At 34.6% G+C, this 25,354-nt stretch overlaps 1 protein-coding gene across 1 annotated transcript in view; it reads left to right on the forward strand.

The window, feature by feature from the left end:
* CWF19L2 (CWF19 like cell cycle control factor 2) overlaps window positions 1-20,205 on the forward strand; it is a 91,387-nt gene extending 71,182 nt beyond the window's left edge. The window contains exons 12-17 of the mRNA XM_074337068.1: window positions 185-397; window positions 3,819-3,935; window positions 11,049-11,204; window positions 13,092-13,172; window positions 18,391-18,492; window positions 19,504-20,205. Coding sequence (XP_074193169.1) covers window positions 185-397; window positions 3,819-3,935; window positions 11,049-11,204; window positions 13,092-13,172; window positions 18,391-18,492; window positions 19,504-19,647 — 813 coding nt within the window. The 3' untranslated portion in view covers window positions 19,648-20,205. The remainder of the gene's footprint in view (window positions 1-184; window positions 398-3,818; window positions 3,936-11,048; window positions 11,205-13,091; window positions 13,173-18,390; window positions 18,493-19,503) is intronic.
* Window positions 20,206-25,354: the final 5,149 nt, after the last annotated feature.

Here is a 25,354-nt window from a genome sequence, read left to right on the forward strand (position 1 = left end):
ATGACGACAATGATGATGATTGATTGACACCTGAAGGTCAAGCTTAAATTTTAATCATGTTTTCTTTTTCTTTTTTTTAATGAAAGAGTTTTATCATAGAACTCAGAGATATGATTTCAGTGTGCTAGTACAATTCAATCTTAACTACTATCTTCTTCCCACTACTGTTATTTTGATTTTTCAGTTTATGGGAAAAACAGATGGAGACTATTACACTCTGGATGACATGTTTGTCTCCAGAGCAGCTGAGAGAGAACGTTTTGGTGAAGAGGAAGAGAACCAGAGGAAAAAAGCTATTGCTGAACACCAGAGGCTTGCTGCACAAATGGACAAATGTCTGTATTGTTTTGACAGCTCTCAATTTCCCAAGCACCTTATTGTTGCAATAGGTGTTAAGGTAAGAAATAGAGCATTTATTGCCCTAAGGAAGCAATTTAGTGGTCTATGTAGATTTGCCTCTTTCCTCATACTCTTACATGATTCCTGAGGAATCTTTCTTCTCTTATTCTGTGTTTCAAATATTTTTCTTTTCTAGGTTCCCATGATTCTTAGAATCTTCTTTAGAGCGAGTATAAATATTAAAATGACTTGGAGCTCACATTTTGCATGATTCTGCTCTTTAGAGAGAAAGCATTGAGTAGTGGTTAAGGCCCGGGGCTTTGGAGCCAGGCTACCTGAATTCGGATTCTGGCTCTGCCATTTCTCAGCTGTGCAACCTTATTTTCATGATTGGCACTCAGTCTCAGTATTAAAATCACTTCAGAGATACTCAGTCTAAAGCAGTTTTTGCTCCTTCTCTTACTGTCTCAAAGTACCTATTTATTTCTTCGTAGTATAGCTCAAAATTTGAAGAGGTTTACTGTATTTTGTTTTGCTTATTTATTGGGTCTCTTCCCCAATAGTCTCTAAGTTCCACAAAGACATAGATAACTTTTATTCATCATTGTATACCAAGCATGCATGTTAACAGTCATTTATTCCAATAAATATTAATAATCACTTACTTAATAGTCACTAATAATGGTCACTTATTTCAATAAATATTTGGTGATTTAATTCTTATGTTAAGTAAATCATTATTATTTATCTGATATACATAAGACTAGTTAGTCTTATGTAATTATCATGGTGAAAGTAAAGACGCTGATGTACTTGTGGAGCTTGTATTCTAGTGAAATAGTGCAGAAAATAAACTAAGTAATAATTTCCCTGATTTAAGAAAGTGTTACTACTTGTCATAAAGCAGATAAAGCAAGAAAACAGGATAAAATGATGGGAGAGTATTTTTGAGAAGGTGGTCAAGAAGGCATCCCTGGGAAGGTATTGTGTAAAGGAATGATGAGAAGGAGCAAACAACGTGAAGATATGAATGAATGATGTTTCAGGAAGGGGCATCAGTGAGTGAAAAGCCTTGAGATGGAAATGACATTGGCATTCATGAAACAGAAAGAAGACTAGCGTAGCTGGAGTGGAGTGAGGGAGGAAACTTGATTGATGAGAGAGGAAGTTGAATGAATGATTGTTAATTATAAGAAGTCATAGTTTTAGGAACATACTATACATTTTTCTTAATTAGCTTGTTTATTTTGTATATTCACTTAAGTACACATTCCTATGTATCTGAAGAATTAGTTTTTCCATTCCAACTCTAGTCTTTAGTATCTTTAGGTTGTTAAGATAGTCAGTTTATCAGTTTGGATTTTGGTTTCTTTATTCCCTTACCTTTCTTTTTCTTCTTTCTGTCCTTCCATACTTTATGAAAAAAATGTAAAAATTACATTCAAAATTTAATCAATTAAAAAAAACCAGTTAAGTCAGTTACTTATGTTAATTTTTCTAAGTTATTTTCCAGACCTTTATATACATTTACATTTTTATAATTATGACATTATGTATAAATATTTCATTTTCCTTTAGTCTGATTCCCTACCTTTAAAAAAATGTGAGAAGAAATTAACCGTAAATTTTTCCTACAATGCTTTAGGAGAAGGTTGGGTGTTTTTCAATGACTTCATTTTCCCAAGTGCACTGAAGACAGGCTGGGTCCAGGGAGGCACAAAGGATAATGTGTACAAACCTTTTGTTAGCCTCCTGCTTTGTAGGTTCAATCCCAAAGTAGGCATTTTTCATTCAGCGGTGAAAGGAAACTTGGCTAGTAAAGAGACATTTTCTTTTTTTTTTTAACTTATTCTACTATCGCATACATTCCTTTTCCCATTCCTCTCAGCTTTCCTCTTCTGCTATAAAGTAATCCACATTTTCCAATTAGTCATTTCAAGTGGTATCAAATTCTTCTCTTTGCCTTTAACTTAACTGAGAGTTGGCTGATCTGTTTCTTTCCTCTTCGACTAGCCTTTTTATTCTGGTTCATTTTAAAACCATTTGAGTCTCCTTTCTTCACCTATGCTTTAATATGCCATCTCTGTTCTAAAAACCTTCATCCTTTCATCTGTGAATATTATAATATAGAAATATTTGAAATATTGATTGGGAGGCATTTCATCCATTTCCTAAAGCACTGACTGCCTATCTCATCGACTATAGTTAATAGGTTATTTTATTAATCTGGATAAACAATAAATTATTCCTTTTAGTTATTACCATATTAATCATATTTGATTATGAGTTTCTAAGAAATTACTTTGCCATTAAGCTGAAATGATAAGTAGTATTTCAAAGCAATTTAATAGTTCTCATTCAGCTTGAATTTTTAATATTTGAAGTTAATGTTTTAAATCCACATGTATTAATGAAACTATATTAGTACTTATTACAGTCAGACAGTTAAATTACTTTCTGGTCATCAGCTGTCTGTGCCTCTTCCTCTTTTTTTAAAGTAAAAGTAATCTAGCCACTTCCTTGTCTTAACACAGAGCTTTACTTTTTGTTTTAAAAAACTAGACTTTTTAGGAACAGTTTTAGATTTATCCAAAAATTGAGAGGACACTGCAGAGTTCCATATACCCCACACCCAGTTTCTTCTGTTGTTAACATCTTAGTAAATTTGTTAGCATTAATGAATCAGTATGGATACTGTTTTTCATTGTGAATATGGTTGTGATTTTACTATAAATGTAGGTAAATATCCCTATCTACTTCTACGTTGTCCTTTCTCAGCAAAGTTTTAAAATTTTGCCTTATTTTCTTAAATAAACATTGTCTGCCGTATGAAATACTTCTAGCTAAAACCTAACAAAAAAAATAACAGAAAATAAGATCAAGCCTCTGCTGAATATTATTTATGCACACATTTGGTCACTGCATACATAACTAATTGACCTTTTTTAAAAAAAGACAGTTTATAATGGAAAAATAGCACCAAGTTGTAGGTAATAACATGTATGTAACTAAATAAAACTTAACGAGAGCAGTGAAGCCATACAGAAGTTATTTCCTTTCTCTCTTAGTAGGTTAATTCTCTTCTCTGAGCCAATGAGAGAAGAAGGCCTGAATTAATAGGCATAAGTTAGACTTCTCTGCTATTACCAGGCCATGTATTTTTTTTTTTTAAATCCTTGCAAAAATTGTATTGTTTCAAAGGCTTTGAAAGCATATAGCATTCTGTCTTTCGGTAAGCTTAATCTTTGATGTAGAACAGTTAAAATTAAGACTTGTGCTATTTTCAATTTATTAAAAGCTATTTTCATGGCTTTTATAATACTTTTAAAATATTAAATTTATCTTTTAAAATATTAAAATAAAATATGTTGCTTATAAACAAGTATACTTTATTAAATGTTAGCCATGTTTCCCTACTAGGGGTTCATCTGTTGCAACCTAGAATAAATAGCAATAACATTTCATTTTTTTCCCAATAGGTTTATTTATGTTTACCCAACTTTCGATCTCTTACTGAGGGGCACTGCCTGATTGTCCCTTTGCAGCACCACAGAGCAGCTACCTTACTGGATGAAGACATCTGGGAGGAAATTCAGGTCAGCATGATAATGCTCATTATTATTGCAATGTTCATCAGCAATTTTTACAAACTATTGTGGTAAATTCCAACAGGTTTTATACCTTTGTCCAATGATTTTACTTTCTGAACTTAAACACTTGTGTACATTTCCATAGTGTGCATATTTACCCTCTTTCCCCGAAAATAATCTACCCTGGTCCCCTAGCTGGACTATCAGCGCCAATTGTGTCTTTTGGAGCAAAAATTAATATAAGACCCTGTATTATATTATATTATATTATATTATATTATATTATATTATATTATATTATAATTATATTATTTTAAAGACCCGGTCTTATATTATAGTAAAATAAGACCGGGTCTAATGCTCCAAAAGATGCATTAGAGCTGATTGTCCAGCTAGCTCTTGTTTTCAGGGAAACACGGTATGGCCCGTGATATTTTCATCATGATCCTTTGTAGACTCCATGTTTTGAAAGCTTTAAAAAAAATTTTTTTTATTGCGATATAATTGACATATTGGCTTCAGGTGTACTACTGAAAACTTTTGTCTACTAAATATACTGTGACAAAGTAATAATTATTTTTACTTAAAAAAATCAGTGTAAGATTTCTAATCTTTGCTTTTGTGGAACATGAAATAATCATTCTTCCAAATAAGCTAATAAATTAAAGCCAAATAAGCTAATAAATTACAGCCAAAAGCAGAGTTATTTTTCAGATAATAAAAACACAATTTGGGGAAGTTAGAGAAACGTTTATATTCAGCAGTTCTCATATTTTCCTGTAATGGAATTGGCTTTCTTTGCTCCTGTAATTTTGTTACCAGCTTTAATTTCCTCACTTTCCCTTTCATAACCTGGCCCAGGGTTTGGATTCAGGGATTTTATTTTGGGGTGTGTGTGTGTGTGTCTGTGTGTGTCTGTTTTTCTAGAAATTGAAAGGCACAGCATGGGTGAAATTGCTGCTGAATTATTTCAAGACCTCATAATGACCAAAAAAGAAAGAATGAATGAAACTCTTGTGTTTTTAACACCCGACAACTGAATAAGGGTTAGAGGGACACCTAGTTAGAAAAATGTGAAAATTGTAAGATTTCAAAAGAGAGACTGTATGAGTTTGTGCATCATGCTGATAAAGGGGAGATATTTTGACTATATCCAATAAAATTTAGTCTCTTTCTCCCTGTAATATTTAAGTTTATGCTGTGAAAGTCAAAGGGTAGAAGGGTTAAGAATGTGAACAAATACAGAGGATGCCAAGAAAATTTATACACATTTTAAGAAAGGAAAACTATTGAAATTGTAATACTCAATATATACTGATAACAAAAGATAAATACAAGTCACATTTGACTTCTTCATACAAGAGGTGCTCAAAATGGTTACCATCAGCATCCACACACTTCTGATTTCGGTAAACTACTGCTTGAGTAACGTTGACCAAAGTGTCTAATTGTGTACATTGTTTTTTTTGGCACCCCTGATATATTTGACGTGAAAAAAAAATTTTTTCCCTAGTAATGGATGCCAGTGCAGTAAATAATTTAAAGTGGAAAGTATGCAAATTTGGTTTTCAGAATTATTTTAGGACTTTTCTGAAATGCCTTTTAAAAATTTATACATGCAAAACTGATTTAACTTAGAGCAAACTACAGTGCCAAAAAGATTTTAAGTAATACAGGAATCTGGTCTGTGTGTTTTATATTTCTGTAAGAAACTAAGCTACTTGATGAAAAACATTGAGGTGGATAAAGAAGAAATTTATTCTGTACAACATATACTGAGTACATGGGTATAAGATAATCTAGAGGTTGTGAGAAATGCCAAGACAAAATCATTCATTAATTTTGCCCAAAGGAACAGTATATTCTAGTGCAGGTTATATTATACTTTAGCAGATTTTGTAAGCCGATGCGTAATGGAAAATTGAGTGAAGGAGGGAAAGCCAAATTGTTTTATGCAAATAATAGCTCTTTTTGTTTGTGAAAGAAAAAGTTGTTAGAAGTTATAAATTACTGTAAGATAGTGGATGAATAAAATATCTGAATTCTGGCTTATTTAAAGAAATGTAGCATTTTTGGATTTTTGTTTTTAGATTAAAATATGTACAAAAACTCAAATTATGTCCTGATGGATATCCTTATGGTCATTCACCTCTTTTAGAGAATATATTTTAAAAAAAGGATTAGACTTAAGCAAAATATGTTGTTTGCAAATACAGGAGCCATTTCTTTCAAGTGATTTTTATCACCATCCTCTAGTAACATATAATGAATTTTATATTTTATATTTAATAGAAAATGCAAAAATAAGTTTCAACAGAGCATAGGGGAATAATCACAGAATTCGAATAAGATCCAAATTTTCAGTTTTCTTAAATATATAATGAAACTCTGCCTCCTTTAAATGTGTTTCTACCAGTTTGACAAATATGCTTGAACATATATTATAGTCAGACACTGTAGGTCCATTTTTAAAATATCTGAAATTAGCTGTGTAGTGGTGGGGTGGTTGATATTTATCTGCAATGGGCTTCACCGTGCAGTGATATGATCGGACCATTTCACTGGGGAGCCTCCTGTGTTGGTACCTTTAGATCTTTTCCTTGAGGCCAGTCAGAATCTCTAGAAAGACTCTTTTAATCTTTGGCCTAGAGCATCTAAGTCACTTGCCAGTGTTCTGGGAGCTGAGCTGGGGAAGAAGGCTGGAGTGGCAGAATGTTGAACATTTGAGAACATTAATAACACTTCCTATAATGCCCCTGTTTTCAGACTGTATACTCTTAACTGGCTGGTTTTCCCAGCCCAACACTGTCTCTAAAGGATAATCCCATAGTGTTCTGCTGTTGTGGAGGAGGGGTCTGGCATGGTAATTGCTTTTCCAAAAGACTTTCAGCACGCCATCTGTTTTGCACCACACCTTCACTTTTACTTCCATAATTACTTGGCGCTGCCAGTTCCTGAGCCTTCTGAGGACTCTGAAGTGCAGCATGCTTTCTTCTTTACTGTCCCTAAGCCCCCTGCCCCCACCTCACCTTGGTGTGAACCAGCTTTCTAGTGTTTAAGTCGGATACACGGGGTCATCTGATGTTTCAGTGTATTTTGTCTCATTCTCTTGTTTTAGTAAGTTTGTGTTGTTTTAAAAATTACGTGAATGTCATTTTTGAAGGGTCACTCCGTGAAGGGTATAAAGTTAAAAGTGTATGTTCTGTCCTATTTCATAGCATTTATCTTTGGATAACTTTATCTTTAGTTAGACATGTTCTATTTAGAAAACTTGAATAAATTACAGTGTTACTATTACATGATCAACCCTAAATAGCTTTGATATTGTTAAGGAAAATATTATACTTTAATTTTTATTTCAAAATTGTTTGTTCATATTTACTTGACATTTTGTAATGTGACTTGATGCATATTAAGAATTATAACACCCTATAGTATAGTTTACTTAAATATGTTGTAAGGAATTTTAGTCCACATGTGTTACCTAAATGATGGATGGCAATTAGGTGAGTAATTATAGTTTAGAAATACGGAAAACAGTGATTACCCAAAGGATGAAGTGTTTCCTACTAGGAATATGGGAATTTTCTGTCATCCCCATAACATGGGATTTCTATGTCTCTGAAGCATAAAATAGTTTTGGAATCTTATGATATTGAACTAAAAAACTTTCTTCACTGTTGTCATACAGCTTTAAAAAAATGAATATTATTTAAATATGTATAGTGTATTTGTTATATTGAGCTTGAAGGAAGTCCTACTTTAATGGAGTTGATAACCTCAAATTATATCGTTAAACTCATATTTTTAAATTCAAGTTATTTATGTACATAGAGGGGAAGCACTTAAACATGTGTGTCCTCCTTGAAGCTGTTAGTATGATGTTTATATATTTTATAATATTGAATTATTTTTGCATCATTACTGATTTAGTACTTTTGAGTTTTCATTTATAACCAATGATAATCTTGAGTCTATCTTCACTCTTGTCCAGATAGAATTTAGAACAATCATCCAACAGTTAAACCAGGAAAGAATTATGAACAAACATGAAGGAAGGCATTTTGTGAGATAATCTTTGGATTATGTAAATTTTTGTTGTTGCTGCTTTTTATCCATTGTTCCTCATCTTCAAAAAAGTTTAATTTTCAAATATATAGTTCCACTCTAGTAGTGATTTTCTTTTTCTATTACTATTATATCAAATTATCTTTTCACTACAAAACTAAATAACAAAATAAACAAAGTTAAGTGGAAATATTCATAATAAATAAAAATTCACAAATATAGCAACAGTTAACAAAATAGAGACATTCTAAAAAAACTGTTATAAAACCAAATTTATACATTTTTCCATTTGATTTTGCTTTTTAGTTGTTTTGTGCATGTGAAAGTAACTGTCTGAGACATACAGCTGAGTAGAGGGAACAATAAATAGGGTTAACTTGTCACTTTCTGGTTCATTAGCTGCTTCAGTCACATCACTGATGTCAGTTAATTGCCCATCTTATTATTCTTCACTGCTGTTGCAAATAAAACCTAACTCACAGTACCTTGAGACAGCAAAAGTTAATTTCTTGTATCATAGTCCAGTGTGGGCTGGACGACAGTTCTTCAAGGCATATTACCTCTGAGCAGTAATTCACACATCCAGGCTCCTTTCGTGATGACTCTCCTGTGGTGGTCTTTCTCCTTCGCCCTGCGATGGAAGAAAATGAACATGAGAAGGCACACTACCTCTTAACTGCTTCAACTCACATGTGACATGATTTCTACATACATTTATTACTCAGAACGAAATATGGCCACACCTAAGTCTCAGAGAGGCTGGGAAATTCAGTCTTCTTGTTTGCTGAGGAGGAGGAAAATGAAACAGTTTAGTTAACAAGGCCTTTTTGGGGAAGGGTTTTTGTCTGCGGAAATCTGATTGGGGGCATGGCAACTATAAAATTTGAGTGATCAATTTTACCATTTACCTATCTATACCAATATTTTATATTTTATTATTTTTTATCGTAATTTAGCCTCGTTTGTATACTATTTCTATTAATGTGATTTTATAAAATATAATACTTCAGTCAGAATTTTTAAAAGGGGAAATAATCATCTGTAATGATTTATCTAACAATCACCTATAATGAGATTGCTGGTGGAAAGTTTGCATTCCCTTACATTCTTAGCCAAGGCTTTGAATTTAACAACAAATTGAGTGTCTGAACTAAAGAGACTATGTTCAGCTTATATAAATGAACAGTGAATCCCATCTCTGTTGTTTACTAGGTACCTTTCTAGTTCACCTCAAATTATAATTACTTGATTTTTTTTTTAACTTGCTCTTATTTTATAAAATGAGTGGAAAACAGAATAGTGAAGAGTGATCAATAATAAGTTATCAGTGGAGGCCTGGTGGGAACTCAGAACGTCCATCATCCCCTACCCAGCCTCTTCCCTTTTGGATATCAACGGAGGCCAAGTGGGGAACCTGAACTTCTGTCTCTATGTGGTATAATAGTAACTAGGCAATGGTTCAGCAGCAACTTGGTCAACTTTCTGGGGCATTATACTGAGTGATAAATGCCAACCCCCCAAAATTATGTGATTTCATTTATATAACATTTTTAAATTTTTTATTTTTTTGAGTATATTTGGTATACAGTCTTATATTGGTTATATTAGTTTCTAGTGTACGATATAGTGATTCGACATTTCTAAACCTTACAATGTATAAAATTCTGGTAATCATCTGTCATTGTCTAAACTTATGACAATATTATTGACTATATTCCCTTTCCCTTTTTCACTTATCCCCTCACCCTCTTTCTTCTGGTAACCATCCCTTTGGTCTCTGTTTCTATGAGTCTGATTTTGTTTGTTTGTTTTTTAAATAACAGTCTTGAAATGACAAAATTTAAAAAATGGAGAACAGATTGGTGATTGCCAAGGTTTCAGAAGTGGGGATGGGAATGACTATGGCTCTAAAAGGGCAACAGGAGGGATCCCCATAGGGTGGGAATTGCTCTGTATCTTGACTGTATCAATATCGATATCATGGTGTGTGTGGTTTTGTAAGATGTTACAATTGGGGGAGACTGGGTTAAGGGTACATGGGATTGCTCTGTATTATTTCTACATGTGATCTATAATCATAATATAAATTTTAATTAAAATATTAAAAAGTTACAAATCAAGCTGACAAATCTAAATAAAAAACGCTTCATCCACCTACTTATACGAATACACTTACATAACACTGTGTGAGGCCAAGTTTGAATTTGTAATTCCCAGACACTTTGGAGGTCCACACATGGTGGTTGGATAGAGGTGGCTTTTGGCTCCTGGTCTGCAGCCTCTCCCCTTTCTTCTAACCCCTGGCTTCATCCTGTACTACAAGGGATGTCCTGTGAATACACATGAATATCCTGGACCCCACATCTAAGCACCATGCAACCACCCTCTACAAACAATTGTCCCTCGGGCCTGGGGGTATGAAATAAATAAATAATGAGTAAATAAAGAATTAAAAATTGGGATTTTATAATAAGGATGAGTTCTTTGGGAGCAAACACTCTTACTTTTCAACTTTAGTATATTCAATTTTTATCCACTTGGTAGGACTGGATTATATGTGAAAATAGAGGGTTGCTTGAATATAAGGTTACAATAGTCAGTAGATACATAAGGGAACCAACAAGTGAAGGTGCTCTGAGCACTAGGAAACATTATAAATGAATTTTGCTTGTCTCTTACTGAATTTAAGAATGCCTACCTGCTCAGAGTACCTTTTTTGGCTTCTGGGTGTTTTTCTATGATTTTACTGTCAGTTCTGCATATTTTACCACCTAATTTGATTTTCTCTTCTTTTTCTTAGTTTACTGGAACCATCTAATATATACATAAAACTCTGTAGAAAGAGTTTCAGTTTAAAAAAATGTTGCCATATGTGAAATTATGTAGTGGGTTTAGAAAGTGAAGTAAGTATAAGGTAACAAACATTACAGAGTTCAGATATTGTTTACTATTTGTTTTTTATTTTAAAGAGATTCATTGTACTTTTTATTGTTTTCATAATTTGAATCTTCTCTAAGTGTTTTATTTATGTAACCATTTTCCTCTTTTCAGATGTTTAGAAAATCATTGGTAAAGATGTTTAAAGATAAAGGATTGGACTGCATCTTTTTAGAAACTAATCTGAGCATGAAGAAACAGTATCATATGGTTTATGAATGCATTCCTCTCCCGAAGGAAGTGGGTGATATGGCTCCCATCTATTTTAAGGTATTTATAGTCTTTACATGCATACTTATTTTTTGTTACAGAGCTGTTTTATGAAGGCATTATCTTTACTCTTGTAGTTTTTCTCCAATGTACTTAAATTTTATATCAGAAAGAAATGAAGTAAAGCACAAAAAATTCTGTATAAAGAACTTTGGGATTTTGACCTTTAAAAGCATGGTTATTTATAAGTGTGAATATACCGTCAAATGGTAATTTATAATTTCTATTTTAATTTATCATTTCTCAAATTAAAAATCAGGTTTTACCTTGAAGAACTTCCGAGTCAAAATTATAGTCACAACTCTAGAAAACTTATTGAAATTCATGAGAACCGTAGATAGTTACATCCAAACAGTACAAATTGTACCTGATGAGACAATTTATTGATGTAAGTTTAGTGTTTAATACCCCATTATGCTATTTGTAAAAAGAAACTAACATCTAATCTCAACATACATTTTTGGATATATAGTAAATGACTAGAGTTCTTAATTGTCGTTATAATATTCAAGCAACTTTTACTAAATAGCATGTGTTTTGCTGACCTGAATATAATATAATTTATAGACTAATATAAATACAAAAATATAGAACCATATATGAACTAGTAACATGAGCGATGAAAAAAAGGAGGTAATATTTTGTGAAGTAGTGTAGGAAGACTTGCAAATGCGATGTTTATACAGTATTGGATGGTAAAGTTTATGAATGTGAACTGTAAATTCTAGTAAAGAGGATTATACAACTTTTTAAGGTTAATGAGGTGGTGAAAAATCTACTTTTTCTCTAGAAATTTTAAAAAACTATCTGGTTTATTGATTTGAAGAATTATGCAATTATAGGAGGTTATATAAGCCAGACAATCTCAGAATCCATGCCAATCCTGTGTTAAGCAAAATCAATTGAGAAAGAGACTATTATACTGTTCTTCAGTGGTTTATTTTTTGGGGGAGGGACATAGGGGTCTTTGGTAATTGTGACTATACGCATTGAGGTATAAGGCACAACGTAGAGCAGCCACTGGCGGTCATGTTGGGTGACAGAAATATCTCTTAGCAGGATGGTGTCACCTTTCTACACCAAACCTTGTCTATGATCATTAAAGATGCATTTATTGGATTTGGCTTCAATTTTATACTGAATATGCTACATTATAATGTCAACACAAGCAACCCATGCCTTTTAAATAGGGAACAGCAGTATATCTGATGTATTTAAATTGTGCTTATTTGAATGTTAATTTCATCTTTAAAATTTGCTTCATTAATGATGATATAGTACAAAATGAAATTATTTTATACTCATCACCCTGGCCTTTCTTTCTATTAAACATTTCTTTACCATAAATCTTAGTCCTAATTGCTTAGCCTAGAAAGTCTTACAATGCCATTTATATGTATTTTTTCCCCCTGCATTTTTACTTCTTTGTTATATGGCCAGAAATTGTTCAAGTACTTGGTTGCTAGAAAGCATATAAATTACTCTTTTCATATTTGGGACAAGAGCAGTAAAACTAAGTGTATTTATTTGAGTAGATTTCTGTGAATGGAGTAAGGAGTTTGGGAACTTTTATGTTCACAAATTATGCACAATATTAAATTGTTTGGTCTTATTGAGGATTGTTTTTGTCATGTAAAGTTGAAGTTAATTTCAGTACAAAAGTTGAGAATGAAGAGTATTATCTTGACTAAAGATAGGACTTAAAAAAATCAAGTTCTTGTTTTAAATAACACAAATTAAAGCCTAATTAAAGCCTAATCCATTAAAAATAATGACTTACCATGTATAATATACCCTGTAATTAATTTACTGTATTGTTTCATTTTTAAATTGTCTTTTTGTGATTGCATATATATTATTTTTCATTAAAAAATGGCTATTTCTTAGAAAGCCATAATGGAATCTGATGAAGAGTGGTCTATGAACAAGAAATTGATTGATCTCTCTTCAAAAGATATCAGAAAGTCTGTAAGTATCTTTTCTTTACTAATATAAGAAATTACCCAGGATCTTCATTAATTTCCACATCTTACTTGAGAAAAAGACCATTTGATGAATGACCAAATGTGAAGTAACTCATCTACAAATACAGAAGAAATATGTTCTTTCTACCTGATCTAGCAAATGCATATTTGTTCAGATGCTTGTTTGAATGTTGATTCCTGATCCCTGACCGTCTGTCGTTGTAGTCCCTATAATTGGCTGTGACAGCCCTCAGACTGCCAGGGAGCTCCTCTCCTGGGCTTCTCAGCTTCTGTGGGACAGGTGGTGAGAGGGGCTTTCTTGTTAATGGAATTATAGTGTGAGAAACATTTTTCTATTTTGAATTTGGAACTCGTTCCCCCCTTATACAAAGGTTCCTTGTTACGTCCCTTTAAACAAGTGAGTTAGATTACAGGTTCTTTACTCTTTTGGGGTTTCTGCACCATGTTTCATAGTTTAATCATGATTGCAGATCAACTTTTATATACAAGTTACACAAGTTGAGTACTTCTGTAATGACCTCTTTTTTTTCCCCTAGAAATATAAATTAAATAGAATAGACGTAATAGAATTGTGGATTCCTTTTTGTTTTTTTGTTAAAAAATTAATTTAGTCTACATAGTTTATTGAGTGCCTCCTATTTACCGAGCACTGGTAAATTTTAGGTTCTTTTCATACACGGTGGAACAAAACAGAGAAAATCCCTGACTTTATGGAGCTTATAGCTTAGTGCAGAGGTTGGGAACCTCCAGCCTATGTGCTAAATCCAGCCTGCTGCCTCTTTGTGTAAACAGTTTTATTGGAACACAGATGCACCCATTCGTTTATGTATTGTCTTTGGCAGCTTCATGCTACAAGGGTAGAGTTGAGAGCTGCAATAGAGACTGTATGATCTGCAAAGCCCAGAATATTTTATTTAAATTGGAACTTTTTAAAGTTTTTTTTAAATTTGCTGACCCCTCTTCTAGTAGATGTCACTAGAATATTTTTCTCCCATTTCTTCTTTTGGAAAGCCAGACACCAGATACATGAGACTGGTAGGATTCCTAATTACACGTATTATATCCCAGTCAAAAGATTCAAGTTTTGTTGCATTTATTGAAGATAGTTTTAATTCAAAGGTAAGATAATATTTACAATCTTTTTGTCTCCCTTTGCTGGTGAATTGGGTCAGTCACTATATTAAAAAAAACAAAACAAAAACCTCTCCTAAATGCCCTATGTATTTCTGTCTTATGAGCCTATAGAAAAAGGCATCTAATGTACATATGGCTTCTGTGGCTGAGTTTTTCACTTCTCATATCATAATTTCCAATGCCATTAAATGTTCTAAATATTCTTTTAGGACATTTAAAAATTTCAGTTAAAATATTTCAAAGTAGAACTTTTAAAAGAAATGTATTGTTCTCCATTTGCTGCACTGCACATGCAGCTTTGTTACGGACGGATAAACTATCTCCTCCCTAGTGTAAGGTTGTTTTGTAAAACCTGGATAAGTACTTAAGTACCCAGAGGGTTCTAATATTTTAACTGAACAAATATGGAAAATAAGAAACAGAGATCCTTATAGGAGTGGTGGTTGTATATTCAACTTGGAAGTGTTACAAATAACACCAATGGCCTTTTCTAAGCCACCACATAGTGTTGTGTGTGAGTCACAGCATATTGGGTATGATCCAGATGACATGACCTCTGGAGGTTTCTCTAAGCTTTAGGATTCAGTAATTATGTGGATGGAATTGTGAAGCGAGCTTGAGTATAAGAGTAATTCCAAAGCAGGTCACTTTTAGGTTAGCAAGCTTTCCAGTGCCTTTTAAAAATGATAAAAATGTTTCTGAGCATGAAGTTATACTAGTCTTTAGTTACTTTAACAGTATTTTTATTCTGGAAAAAAAACACATATTTCTTTTTAAAAAGTTCTACATCCTTTGCAGTTTCATAAAGTATTTGACATGCTTTATTGGGAGTGGGGTGATTTTGTGTGTTTTTTGCCCCATGGTAGATTCTTGGCTTTTAGTAAAGATTCACATGTTTGTAGTATAAGCTTCTACTTTATATGTGTATATAAGTGTGAGTATAAGCTTCTCTTTATATGTCCGTTTTGTTTACTTTCTCTGGGTCTTTTGTTATCTTTGCTGTGTTGTGTGAAGTTTCTGAAAATATACAAGGGAAACAGATCTGAATGTTGATTGTAAAGGAGTTGCATGATATTAAATAACTTATCAAGAAAGTGGTCATTTTTAACAAGGCTATTTTATTGAGATTTCATATGAATTATTTCTGAACTTTTAAGTGTTGTGGTTTTTAAGGTTAATTTTGTGATAACTATAGTTGAAAAACATCTAACACATTTAGGGACCAATTAAAAAAAAAACAAAAATACCAAGGAAAGTCAGTCTCAAGGAAAATTTGGGTTTAGCCAGAGACCTTCAAGCTCAAGGACAGTTATAGAAGTCAGGGGTAACAGGAGAAATATTAAAAGGAGAAAATTCAGATACTGCTGTTTTTCTACCAGCAATAAAATCTTTCTGTGATTCTAGTAATTGCAAGAAAAGGAAGATGGTAATTGTGCATATATTTTGATACTAGAGCCTTTGCAATGCCTACTGACTAACAACGCTTCTAGCAAGACAGTAGGTTGTATATTTTGCAGCCTGCAGTGGAGAACAGAGGAGAAGCTGTGGCAGCAGCTGTTCTTTGTGTAAAAATAGTCAAGTGTTCATTGTGCCATCTTGGCAATTGTGCAGTAGATTGTTGAGATTTAGTGTCTGTGTTAGTTTTCTAATGCTGCTATAACAAATTATAACAAACTGAGTGGTTTAAAACAACACATACAGAAGAAAAAATGACATACAGAGGGGAAAATGTATACACATTTTAAGAAAGGAAACACCTATTAAAATTGTAATACTCAATATATACCGATAAGAAAAGATGAATACAAGTCATGTTTGACTTCTGCAATTACAAGAGGTGCTAAAGTGGTTACCATCAGCATAATTTTAATACAGTTTTTTCCTTTCTTAAAAAGTGTGTTTTTTTGGCACCCTCTGTATTTATTAGTTCTGGCAGTCATTAGTATAAGATGGGTCTCACTGAGCTAAAGTCAAGGTGTTAAGCAGGTCTGTGTTCTTTCTGAGGGCTCTCAGGAGAATCCATTCCCTTGCTTTTCCCAGCTTCCAGAAGCCACCTGCAGCCCATGGCTTGTGATCCGTCCTTCATCTTTAAAGCCAGCAGTGTAGGATCTTCCAGTCTTTCTCTGACTCTCAACCTCCTGTTTCTCTAAGTACGTCTGTGATTACATTGGGCCCACCTGGAAAACCCAGGATAATCTCCCCACTTCAAGATTCATATCTTAATTGCATTTGCAAAGTCCCTTTTGCAGTATAAGGCAACATATTTATGGCAAATAATGGATTAGATTATTGACATATTTAGGGGGCCATTATTCTGCCAAACACAGTATGACACAAACAAAAGCCATGGGCACTGTCATCACAAATTGCTTCCTCAAGTTATCTTTCCTTCAAAGTACTGTCCTTTAGTTGACGTAGTTCTGTAATACCGTTTTAGCCATTCAGATTCATGTTTCGCACATGGTGATCTACTTCAAATAGCACAAATATTCTAATGGAGCCTTCCATCTTTTTTTCTTTGAGCACTAATTTTGCACAAAGCACTATTGTTTGGGAGACAGAAGTGAAAGTAATGTTTGAATAATCTTTTCTGTGTTGTGTACTGGGCCATGCACTTGATGTGCATTTTCCTATTCGATCCTCACAGGAAACCTCTGAGCTCTTCAGAGTTCTCATGAGACTTAGAGATGTTAAATAACTTGCCTGTGGTTATTCAGTAGTTATATGAATCAGACCTGCAATTAGAGACTTGTCTGTTTATTTTTTCTTAATTGTCTAGGTGATACACGTTTATATTTTTAAAATGTGGAAATACAAAAAAGGAATGCAAAGCTACAAAACATTAGCCCATTTCTCTGCATTTGATATTATATAGTATTTTGTAAACTGATTTGTTTTACTTATGCTTTTCATATAACATGAACAACTCTTTATTACCCTTAATTTTAATTGCTATATATTACTTCAAGATAACCACTTTCTTTTCACCATACCATACTATCTACTTCCAAGTTCAACCTTCTTGAAGACACAATACAAAATATATATAGTTGAGTAGAAATATGTGAATCGCGACCAAAATAAGTAAAAGCAGAATGTATGAGGGGATTAGAGAGGAGAGATAGTCCCATAAATGGACTCATTTGAATAATTTCTAATGACAGAATTGGAGCTTGGAGGAAAAACTTTCAAGGACAAGATTTACTTAATTAATAAAGCAATAAATTATGGCCTTTTCCAATTAAAATAGAGTTTAAAATATTGTGTGTGCGTGTGTGTGTGTAAAAAGAAGGTGAGAAGAAAAGATAATACAGTTGACCTTGAACAACATGTATTTGAACTGCACAGGTCGACTTATACATGGATTTTTTCAATAAATACCTGTATTGTTTTTGATCTGCGGTTGGGAGCCCGTGGGTGCAGACGGCCAGCTGTATGCATTGATCTACACCATTTTATAATAGGGGACCTGAGCATCTATGGATTTTCGTATCTGCAAGGGGGGTCCTGGAACCAATGCCCCATGCATACTGATAGTGGTTAAATTCTTCTGGAGTCAAAAGTTACATGCGGATTTTTTACTGTATGTGGTTCAGTGCCCATAACTCCTGCATATATCTTTGATAAATAAGTAGTAGTAAAGTCTCAGGGATATTATAAACAAAGCCCTAAGTATGTGGCTAGGGCCCCTCTTTCTATTCTGCATTGTGAGGAAAATATAAGAAAGCATATCCTTATTCTCTATTTGTGTAGTCTAAGGAAAAGTATTCCTCTGTTATATATTTTTAAAATCCCTTTTCTTTCCTGTTTTCATCAAAGACAGTAAAATAACTGGTTTTGATTATAATTGCTGAATGTTGTGAAGAGCTATCTGGCTGAAACGCTACCAAATGAAGTGTTTTACTCAGAAAATTAGGTCACTGCTTCATTATCTCTAGAATTGGAAATATTGTATACTTTTGTCATGAGGGATGCTTAATTACTGCCACGTTGAGAGCAAGAAGAGGAAGTAAGCATGACTTTCTGATTTCATGCTGTACTCATGTGTGATCTATCTGTTTATTTAGGTACCCAAAGGCTTACCTTACTTCTCTGTGGATTTTGGCCTCCAAGGAGGGTTTGCCCATGTCATTGAAGATCAACACAAATTCCCTCATTACTTTGGAAAGGTATGCTCACAGATTTAATAAAATCCCAGAGTTTAGCAACTTGGTAACACTTTTCTTTTGAAGGTAAGTCAAATCTTTGGTCACAATATACAGTGAAGTTGGTGAGTACTGTTCCACCCAATTTTAGAGGGACAACCTAGAAACTGTTGATAAAATTATCCCAGAATTTTTATAACACTCAGGAATGTCACATCTAACTATGCAAACTTTGTAATCTTAGGAGTGCTACCGTGTTTCCCTGAAAAGAAGCCCCAGTTAAGATCGTCAGCCAGATGGATGCATTTAGTACATTATGATGATGTTCTAGAAGATCATATGACTGTATTTGAATAAATGTAGATTGTTGTACATGAAAAAATAAGACATTCCCTGAAAATATCCCCTAATGTGTCTTTTGGAGCAAAAGTTAATATAAGACCCAGTCTTATTTTCGGGAAAATATGGTATAAGACCTGGTCTTATTTTCGGAGAAACACGGTGGCTGTATCTGCTTGTCAAGGAGTTTGTCCATTTTGTTGCTTGTTAGCACATCTACCAGACAGCAGCAAAGGGAAAACAAAGTGGAATTTAATTAATTTGGTCCTTATCTCCTCTGGTAAATGGTTTGAAGAAAAAGTTAATCAACATGTACAGCTATAGTTGACTCTCTCTGCTACCCAGTATGTTTATAAACCAGCTTCTTCTACCATGAGCTGGAGATCTGTTTTTCAGGAATCAAAAGCATATTTTGATTAGCATATTACTAATCTAAATAAACCAAGAATTAAAAATTATAAATCACCTTCATTTTAAAAGCCACATTCCCAACCACTGAAAGGAATGGATTTTGCCTTATTATTCTAGATTATTTCCTTTATGATCCTTTTCCTGTGCTATTAGCTATAAAATTAATCAAATTTATGCTTGTGAGTATCCACATACTGAAAGATATGAATAAGCAAGTACTTTCATTCCTGTTTTCAAAAATTTTCAGTATTTATACATACCTGTATTTTTCTCATTCTTTCAAAGGAAATCATTGGTGGGATGCTGGATATAGAACCAAGACTTTGGAGGAAAGGGATCCGAGAAAGCTTTGAGGATCAGAGAAAGAAAGCACTGCAGTTTGCTCAGTGGTGGAAACCATTTGACTTTACCAGAAGTAAAGAACGTTGAGTCATACCTTTAATTTTTTATTTCCTCTTCACAATCCTTTTGGTTCCATTTCCTTTGCATCTAACTAAACAATTGACCCTCAGGTCATAGGGAGAGAAAGTCATGCACTGGGTTTCAGACAGCTGTGCCTCGTCGGATTGTGTCACTTCCTTCCCCACCTGCTCCTGTGGACTTCAGTGTAGTAATCGGGGGAGCGGGACGGGGTGGGGGTCCAGATGTATTGGGTGACCTGCTCACCTTCCTGTTCCATACCTGCGCCTTGGTGTTCTGGACTATTCAGTGAATATATAGAAAGACTTTTCTGGAGGATTACCTAGGAAGTATAGCAAATCGTTGGTTCAGAGGGAGAGAGGTCGGTTTCAAGGTTAAGTCTATTGACTGACGTCTTCAGCATTTTTAAATTAAGAATTGGCATATTCAGTAATAATTGAAATTTTTCTCATAACATTTTATAGACGAGCTCTTAATTTTCTACCAATAACATATATATCACTGCTATTCTTTTTATTGAAGGAAAAAGAATGTCCTAAAGGTAATAAAGAGTTAAATGAAGTATAACATGTTCATGATTTGTTTTTATTTCTAGGTTTTTAAATACAGTCTTTGAATTTTGGGTCATTTTAAAAGTAATTGTTCCACGTAACACAGTTCACAGTTATTTAAAGTTTGTATGAAAGTTAAAAGTTTTAGCCAAATCATGCAAAAACGATGGTTTTGCATTGTATTGATTATTACAAACTCTTAAGTAATCAGAATATTCTAAAGGTCAGGAACACATTCTGTTGTTCTTCATTTTTCTTTGTTCTGACACTTCGTTGTTAAGAAAAAACCACACACTTATAAAATATGCCCATGGTGTAAGAGTTCTACATTTTTTTATATGGATGATATTTTTGTAGTAACTCTTTTTCATAGATGTTGGTTTTTTAGAGCTGAATCTTGACATTTTGTCATGAAATGTTCAATACTTAGAATCAGTGTGATGTGTACTCTAGAGTAACTCGTGACTAACTCTACATAGTTATTTTTAATATTGACATCTCATTACTTTATTCGTATGTCAAAAAGAAATGTTTATGTTCTATCTGTAGTTTTTAAATTTCACATGTAAATTGAAATTTAATAGTTTTTGGTTTCTCAATATTTGCAATTGTATTTAAGTATATATATCAAATAGGTTCTTTATTTTTTTTTAAGATTTTAATGGGGAAGGGGAACAGGACTTTATTGGGGAACAGTGTGTACTTCCAGGCCTTTTTTCCAAGTCAAGTTGTTGTCCTTTCAATCTTAGGTGTGGAGGGTACCGTTCAGCTTCAAGTTGTTGTCCTTTCAGTCTGAGTTGTGGAGGGCGCAGCTCAGCTCCAGGTCCAGTTGCCATTTTCTAGTTGCAGGGGGCACAGTCTATAATCCCTTGTGGGAGTCGAACCGGCAACCTTGTGGTTGAGAGGATGCATTCCAACCAACTGAGCCATCTGGGAGCTCAGCGGCAGTTCAGCTCAAGGTGCCATGTTCAATCTTAGTTGCAGGGGGCACTGCCCACCATCCCTTGCAGGACTCGAGGAGTTGAACCGGCAGCCTTGTGGTTGAAAGCCCACTGGCCCATGTGGGAATCGAACTGGCAGCCTTTGGAGTTAGGAGCATGGAGCTCTAACCACCTGAGCCACCGGGCCGGCCCCAAATATATTCTTGATAGTATTTGATTGCTGTTCTCAGTCTTTTGGCTTTGTTACAGTCTTAGAGGAATCTATACCATTCATTTATTAAGTCTGTGAGTTAAACAGTTGTTTGCAGGGCATTTTGTTACGTGCTGGTAGTACAAAAATAAAAAGTGATTCCTCTACCATAAATTACTTTATAGTTTAGTGGAGAAAGGGATATATTCATAAATAATTATAGCACAATATAAGTCCTAAAGCAAGATATATGCCAAGTGTACAATGCTAAAGGATGAGTTCACATCTCCATCTTCATTCTTAGCTGATGACCTTGCTTCCTGTTTCACTGAGAAAATAAAACCAAATAGAAGGGAATTTCTACTACATCTATCAATATACCTGCATCTGTACCCATGTACTCTACTTTTCCTCTTGCTAGCTGTAGATAAATTATTTTTGTTGTTCTTATCTAGGGCTAATCCTCTCGTTTATGTATGGGATTTCATCCCTTCTTACCTACTCAATTGCCCTTCTCTCTCCGTGTTGTTTTTTCCCCTCTCCATAAAATTATTTATTCCTATTTAGCATACAAAAACATTTTGTAGTATATCAACAACAAACCCTGGCATCGTATCCCCCTTTAGCCATTTCTCTTCTCCACTTGAAAGCAAAACTCATTTTTAAAATCTGTTGCCTCTCCTTCCATTCTCCTTCTAGTCTCAGTACAGTTGGACTTCATCGTCACAAATATTTATGTTAAGATCCTCAGTGAATCTTCTACATTGGCAAATCGAGTAATTAATGCTCAGTACTCATCTTACTCTTATCTGTCAGCATCATTGACATACTTGATCACTTCCCCTTCTTGAAACACTTTCTTTACTTTGTTTCTAGAGTATTGTCTCTTATTTATCCTCCTTCCTTACTGGCTGCATCCTCTCCATCTCCTTTGCTGTTTCCTCTTAATCTTCTCAACATCTAACTGTTGAAATGCCCATTCTCAAACCTATATTTTCTCTATTACACTCACTCTTTCCTAAGGTAATCTCATCACTAAAATAGTCTTAAATACCATTTTTAAGTTGATTCATTTATTCAACAAATATTTCTATATGCTAGGCACTATTTCTATTATGCTAGTCACTCTTTCTATATGCTAGTCACTGCTCTGCGTGCAGGGGAGATGTTAGTGAATAAAACAAAAATTCATATCTTTGTGGATTTTACACTGTATCAGGGCAGACAGACAATAAACATTAGACATGTCAGAGGTGTTAAGTACTATGAAAAAAGGAATAGTGGAACAGAATGAGAAAGGTGTCTCCCAAATTTATATCTTCAATCTGGACCTCTTCACTGAACTCCAGCATCATATATCCATATACCAACTTGACATCTCTACTGAATCTGTATCTGTAATATGGATATCCGAACTGAACTCCATATTTGCCTCATGTTTCAGTTATTTGTAACAACCATTTTATTATATCTCATGTTTTGTCGGTAAGGAATTTGGTGAGGGCTTAGCTCGATGATTTGCCTCTGCTTCATGATGTCTGGTTCCTCGGCTGGAGTGGCTCACACATCTGGGGATGACTGGGATATGGGGCCTCTGTTTTTCCTGTGGTGTGTGCTGAAGCTGGAGTCACTGAAATAGCTCCTTCACTCCCACGTCTACTATCTGCACTGGAACAGCTGGGGATGGCTGATGACACACTCTTCTCTTTGGCATTTCTAGGGTAGTTGGACTTGCTGCATATCTCATGGCTTCCTCTACAATAACTGTTCAAAAGACAGTTCTAAGAGATAAGAGGTGGAAGGTGCCACTTGTTTAGGACTCTGGCCCAGAAATGAGCACAGCTTCATTTTTGCTGTATTCTCTCTGTCAAAGTTGCATAGAGCCCAACTACATTCAAGAAGAGGGGTCATAACCCTACTTCTCAGTGGGAGTAGTGTCGAATAATGTGTGGCCATCTTTAATCTACCACATAAGTCTTGAGCTATTGAGAGAAGCATACAATAACTACAGTGGGAACATTCATTGAAAAGGAAAACTTGAGGCACCTTGCAGTGAGTGTTCACTAGTAATTCTAAAATTAGTAATTCTAAAATTCTAAAGTTAAGTCAGTTGCTTGATTAGGACCTCAGACCTTCTTGAGAATGATTCCATGGGGCTCCTTGGCTGTACTCGGTCTACTTTTGGTTCAACTCTGAGTCAGTCTTGCTTTTTCATAAGAAATAGCTCAAGACTTAAGCTTCCAGCCAAGGCAAATTACCCACATTACCTTCCTGCCTAAAACAACCACAAAGTAGACAACATATGTTAAATGTTGGTTTTCAAGACATGGGATATCAGGTAAGAAGGTACAGTGATCCCTGAGAAATGGCAAACACAAGAGATGAGCCCCGAGCTTGCCCTATCTGATTGCTTTGGGAGAGTTCCCGTCTTGTGGTACAAGGCAGGGCAATCCAGGCAGAACCTACTGAACTAACCAAGTTGAGGAAACAGAATTATGAGTCTGGGGAGATCAAGACAACAGGACAGGTTACTAGAGAGGGAATCACTGCACAAAAAGAACTCTAGAAATCTTCAGAGGATCCCCTTCAAGTATCTATGCACTGATTAGTGTATGCATGTGAGGAAACTACCCGAGACTAGGCAAAGATTAACCTACCTGAGAAGATAGGAGGTAACATTTCCCACTAGTAGAAGGGCAAATTTCAAGACTGGCCAAGAACTGGGTAGAGTATACAGAATGGTCGTGTGTAATATAGAAGAATTATCCCAAGACTTGGCACTGAGCTAGTCCTGACAAACAAATCTTAAAAGCAAGAGATGAAAAGATCAAATTGTTTCTGAGTGCCTTAACTGCATCCCAGAACAAAGCTTGAAAATATTTGTAAGAATAAAAATATATCCAGTAGTCACAACATAAAATTCAAAATGTCTGGCATCCAGTCAAAAGTTATCAGGCATACAAAGAAGCACTGAAATGGTGACTACATGGGTAAATATATAAGATTTTTTTTTTATTCTTCAAATTTCTTTAAAAGATATTTTACTGTTTAAAGAAAAACAATTAGTGTGAGGTTATAACATGTCAAGGCAAAATAAATGACAATGACAAAGGCGGGAAGGGGAGAAATGGAAGTATACTGTTACACTATATACTTGAAGCAGTATAACATAACTTGAATGCAGACTGTGATAAAGATGTATAGTTATGAACCGTAAAACAGACCCTAAGATAAATAAGCAAATAAAAATTTATAGCAATAAGCCAGGAAAGAAGATAAAATGGAACATAAAATACTATCAATCCAAATGAAGACAGAAAAAGAGAAAAGGAGAAGCAAGTACAGATGGGGGGACAAACAGAAAGAAAACAGCGAGATGATAGATTTAAACCTAAACATATCAGTAAAATTCATTTTTTGCTGCACGGCCATCACAAACTTAGCGGCTTGAAGTAACACACATTTGTTATCACCGCTTCTATGGGTCAGGAGTTCAGGCACAGCTGGACTGGGTCCTTTGCTGAGGGTCTCACCAGGCTGTAATCAAGGTGTGGGCCAGGACAGGGTTCTCATCTGGAAGCTGAAGTAGGAAAAGGCCCTCTTCCCACCCCTGTGGTTCTTTGCACTGTTTAGTTCCTTGCAACTAAGACTGAAAGATTTTTTTTGCCAGCTGTTGACCCCACTTCCCTCTGCTCCTATAGGTCATCAGCAGGTCCATACCACATGGGGTTCCCCAGGGTGGCTACTTGTTTCCTCACAACCAGCAGAGGAGAGGGAGATTCCAGCAAGATGACCTCTGAAATCTTACGTAATGCAATCACACCATCACACCAAAGGACGTACATCCATTGCCATATGTATTGGTCAGAAGTATGTCACAGGTTCCTGCCTACACTCAAAGGGATGGGGTCACACAGGATGTGAACTCCAGGATCAGAACATAATGAAGGCCACTCTACGTCCGTCCACCAAAAATATGCCACTTCACATTTTAAGAACCTTAAAACTTTAATCTTTCATTCCTCTCACCTTGT

The sequence above is a fragment of the Rhinolophus sinicus genome, linkage group LG06 (genome assembly GCF_036562045.2).
Source record: "Rhinolophus sinicus isolate RSC01 linkage group LG06, ASM3656204v1, whole genome shotgun sequence".
NCBI classification, from domain to species: domain Eukaryota; kingdom Metazoa; phylum Chordata; class Mammalia; order Chiroptera; family Rhinolophidae; genus Rhinolophus; species Rhinolophus sinicus.